General features: G+C 39.9%; 1 protein-coding gene across 1 annotated transcript in view; it reads left to right on the top strand.

Moving 5' to 3' along the window:
• LOC143275236 (pancreatic lipase-related protein 2-like) overlaps positions 1-5,000 on the top strand; it is a 16,573-nt gene that overhangs the window by 10,268 nt on the left and 1,305 nt on the right. Inside the window, exons 5-7 of the mRNA XM_076579211.1 lie at positions 838-1,077; positions 2,759-2,873; positions 4,914-5,000. The exon at positions 4,914-5,000 is cut by the window's right edge and continues 96 nt beyond it. Of these exons, the coding sequence (XP_076435326.1) occupies positions 838-1,077; positions 2,759-2,873; positions 4,914-5,000 (442 nt within the window). The remainder of the gene's footprint in view (positions 1-837; positions 1,078-2,758; positions 2,874-4,913) is intronic.

Genomic DNA, 5,000 nt, shown 5'->3' on the forward strand with positions numbered 1-5,000 from the left:
GTTTGTTGTCTTTCGTTGTTGTTGTTGTTGTTGTTTCTGTTGTTGTTCTACTTCTTCTTCTCCTTTCTTTGATCTACTCTCTGCATCTGTCAGTCTCTGTCTCTGTCTCTCTCTCTCTCACACACATTCTGCCGGAAGATCAGATTTGTCAAGGAGAGAGAGAGAGAGAGAGAGAGAGAGAGAGAGAGAGAGAGAGAGAGAGAGAGAGAGAGAGAGAGAGAGAGAGAGAGAGAGAGAGAGAGAGATGTATTGGTTTTCGAATCAAAAACAACAAAACACTTAAGATGAATATTCTTTGAATATGGGTATAAGTATGTTTCTAACAGCACTATTTTTCTCCCACTTTCGGGGGCTCAGTTTCGTTTTATTATAAGTAGTAATATTACTATCCTCATTATTATTATTATTATCCAACTTTCGGGGGCTTGCTTTTCTTCTACTTCTTCTTCTTCTTATCATCATCATCATCATCATTATTATCCAACTTTCGGGGGCTCACTTTTATTTCATTTCAATATTATTGCTATTGTCATTATTATTACTATTGTTATTATCATCATTATCATCCAACTTTCGTGGGCTCACTTTTGTTTTTATTTACTATTATTATCATTATTATTATCCAACTTTCGGGGGCTCACTTTTATTTCATTTCAATATTTTTGTTATTGTCATTATCGTTATTATTGTTATTATCATTATTATCATCCAACTTTCGGGAGCTCACTTTTATTTTTATTTCATTTTTATCATTATCATTATTATCAATTATAATAATAATAATAATAATAATAATTATTATCATTATTATGGTCTTCTCACCGTCGGTTGCTGCAGGACAGCAGGACAATAGCATCGCTTGCAGCCACAGCCGTTCCATCCGCTACTTCATAGAGTCTATCAACAGCCAGTGCCACTTCAGCGCTCATCCCTGTGCCAGCTGGGACGACTACGAGCAGGGCAAATGCCACGGCTGCCCCACTTCCGGCGGATGTCCACAAATGGGTTTCCACGCGCAGGAGAGTTCCGCCAGGGGAAGTTACTACCTGAGCACCGCCGAAGCTTCGCCGTATTGTGGTGAGTTTGGTGTGTGTGTGTGTGTGTGTGTGTGGTTGGTAGATCTATATTATAAATATACTGTTTTGTCTGTGTGTGTGTGTGTGTGTTTTGTATGTGTTTTGTTGTTTGTGTGTGTGTGTGTGTGTGTGTGTGTGTGTGTGTGTGTGGCTGTGTCTCTGTGTGCGCGCGCCCGTGTGTATGTGTGTGTGTGTGGTAGGTAGATATTATAATTATAAATATACTTTTTTGTGTGTGTGTGTGTGTGTGTGTGTGTGTGTGTCTCAGTGTGTGCGCGCGCGCGTGTATGTGTTTGTGTGTGTGCGTGTGCGCTCGAGTGTGTGTGTGTGTGTTCTTCAGTTTAACATTTATCCACATAATGTGATTTTAGACGATAGAAAAGAAGAAGAAAAAGAAGAAGAAAAAAAAGAAGAAGAAGAAGAAGAAGAAGAAAAAAAAAAAAGAGCGAGAACCAACCAAAAAAAAACCAAACCCCCCCAAAAAACATAACGTCCAACTGCACTGCGAAGCAAAATTTCACAAAAATTTCAACAGCTGTAGAAAATTTGTATTTGTATTAATTTTTTTTTTTTTTTTTATCACAGCAGATTTCTCTGTGTGAAATTTGGGCTGCTCTCCCCAGGGAGAGCGCGTTGCTACACAACAGCACCATCCTTTTTTTTTTTTTTTTTTTTTCATGCGTACAGTTTTTTTGTTGTTTTTTTCTATCAAAGTGGATTTTTCTACCGAATTTTGCCAGGAACAACTCCTTTGTTGCTGTGGGTTCTTTTACGTGCGCTAAGTGCAGGCTGCGTACAGGACCCAGGTTTATCGTCTCATCCGAATGACTAGCCTCCAGACGACCACTCAAGGTCTAGTGGAGGGGGAGAAAATATCGGCGGCTGAGCCGTGATTCGAACCAGCGCGCTCAAATTCTCTCGCTTCCTAAGCGGACGCGTTACCTCTCTGCCATCACATCTTTAAACGATTCCCCCTCCCCCCAACCCCCACTCCAAAAATCTAGGTAAAAAGGGCTTTAAGGCCTCACATTCAAAGAGTACGTGTGTGTGTGTGTGTGTGTGTGTGTGTGTGCGCGCGCGCGCGCGTGCAGGCGCTCGCGTAAGTTTTATGTACTGTTTGTGTTCGTGCGCACGTGCCTTGTGTGTATTTTTCTTCTTTTTTTTTTCTTTTTTAAAATTTTATTTCTGTTTTGTTTTTGTGGGGGTGGGGTTGGGGGTAAGGTTTCATCGTGCTACGACTAATGCTACAACTACTATTAGTAGTTGCTTCCAAATCTCTCAAAGCGCTATACAATAACACGTCAGTCACACACACACACACACACACACACACACAAACACTGCGTAAAAGAAACAGATGTTCCTCCACAGAACAAAAACATGGGATAGCGTGCCTTCATCGTGAAGAGACTGTTTGGAAGGGAAAGATTTTAGGTCTCTTTCAAAGGATGTGAGTTATGATATTACCCATTTCACTGGTAAATATTTGTGGAGCGGAAACATCTTGTTTGTAAGTCTTTATTCATTCATTCATTCATCCATCCATTTATTTATTTATTTATTTATTCATTCATAATTTATTCAGTCCGTCATCCATTTATTCACTTACTCGCTAATCCATTTATGCATTAATTTATTAATCTATCTATTCATTTATTCATCTATCTATTTCCTTCCATCAGGCCATGAATATTTTGTGGAGATGGATCTCTCAGGGGAGAGTATCGACAGTTTCGGAAGGATTTATCTCACTTTCCTCGGACGCACACGCAACAGCCGAGAGATTGAATTCACGCGGTGAGTGACTGGTTGCTTTTTGGTTATGGGTGTGGTGCCGTTAACGTCAAAAAACATTGCCGTTGTCCTAAAAACAACAACAACAACAACAACGTTAAACTGCACAAATCGTATGTCTAATCAATGAGGAATCAATGTAGTACTGAACGGTACATCTTTTAAAAAAATTTTTATCAAAATTAATATAAACGTTAGGGAACAGAGCGAAATATTTCTAAAGATATAAAAACAAACAAACAAAAAACTACAATCTCACTCCAGACTTCCAAAAGAAAATGAGCACTCCCCAGCTGGTAACGGGTCACTTGGGGGGAAATTAATTAAACTACTTACGTATCTATTTATTCATGTAATTTACTTCAGTTTATCCTATTGCATTTTCCCTCTCAGGGCCTGAACTGCCCTGCCTGAGTGCAGAACGCCAAAATTTACTCTACACTGATCTTCTCTTGAGTAGATCACGTCGCTCAGTGTCACGGAATGAGAATCTGAACTGTCGCCTCCATGGAATGTTGTAGAACGAGTGCTGACGACAATGACTACTGCTTCGGCACTTTACGTCACTCAGCGGGGGATCCGTTATTATTTCTGTCTGCAAGTTAAAATAACAGCAGATCGAGGACATCAAGATTTTGCGCGTTATAAATGTTATTATTATTAGTAGTATTTTTTATGTATTTATCTATTATCATTTATTTATTTCTATTATTTATTTATTAATTTATCTTTTATTTTTGTTATTTTATTTATTTATTATTTTTTCTCAAGGCCTGACTAAGCGCGTTGGGTTACGCTGCTAGCAGGTCAGGCATCTGCTTTGCAGATGTGGTGTAGCGTATATGGATTTGACCAAACGCAGTGACACCTCCTTGAGCTACTGATACTGATACGAGGACATGGGAGTTGTTGACTCGTTGTAAATATATTTCATCGGCTTTTACTGATATCCTAAAATTTTAGGTGGCTCTCTCTCTCTCTCTCTCTCTCTCACAAAGATTTAGGTTTGGGCTTTCAGATATTGCAATTCATCATTTTCGATACACACAGCATAGTGATCATGATCTTATTTGTCCATTGTGCACAAATGCAGAAGAAAACGAATTACATTTCATGTTTTGTTGTCCAAAGTTATGTGAACTAAGGTATAATTTCACACCCCAGAAATATTACTCTCAGCCTTCTATGTTTAAACTAGTTTTGCTTATGACGTCACGTCGTGAAGAAGAAGTCAGACAGTTTGCAACTTATCTATACAAAGCATTCAAAATCCGGTCATTTAGTTGTTCCTGATTATCAGTCTAGGTATTGTTTTGTTTTATTGTATCATATACTGTATGTCATAATGTTTTTGAAATAAGTTTACACAGCACCCCTTCATAAGGGGCTAAGGCCTTTTTTGAATAAACCATCCGAATCCGAATCCGAATCTCTCACGCACACACACACATTCCCTTGGCCTTCCACCGCCTACCCCCCAAACCCCCCAATCCCAACCCGCCTCTTCACGCTCTCATATTCGTCTCTTCTTCTTCCTTCCTTCCTTCCTTCACCCTTACTTTAACTCACTCAGTATGGCCAGTCCTCTCTTCTCTACACAGACCCCTCGGATGTCCAGTGGGTGTGTGAATGACCCAACCTTTAGCTTCCGTCGTCAGAACTGTGGTATTCTTTGTCAACATTCACCTCTTCAGTATAAGAGCGTTCCGCTTGCAATATTTTGATGATGGTAATTGGGCTGAAACGCTGTTGTACCATTCATATTTGCTGTTGATGTATTGAATTATGTGATGTTCATGCTTACCTTTTTGTTGTTGGAAGGGTGGGTGGATGACGGAGCAGGTGATTTTTCCCCCCTTCTTTTTTTCTGTGTGAAGATTTTGCTTTTGTGCATGCATTTATCTTACTTTTTTTTCCCCTTAGAGGGCTGGATGTAAAACAGCAATTGTGCTTATTCCCTTACCCTCGTGAAATAAAATTTCGTTCGTTCGTTCGTTCGTTCGTTCGTTCACTGCTTCAATCCGTTCGTCTGTGTGCGTGCAGAGAGAACCGCCATTACCATGCCAACGACAAGGAGATGCACATGGTGGCGCTGCACACGGAAGTGGGGTCAGTGACAGGGGTCAAGGT

The sequence above is a fragment of the Babylonia areolata genome, chromosome 30 (genome assembly GCF_041734735.1).
Source record: "Babylonia areolata isolate BAREFJ2019XMU chromosome 30, ASM4173473v1, whole genome shotgun sequence".
Taxonomy (NCBI): Eukaryota; Metazoa; Mollusca; class Gastropoda; order Neogastropoda; family Buccinidae; genus Babylonia; species Babylonia areolata.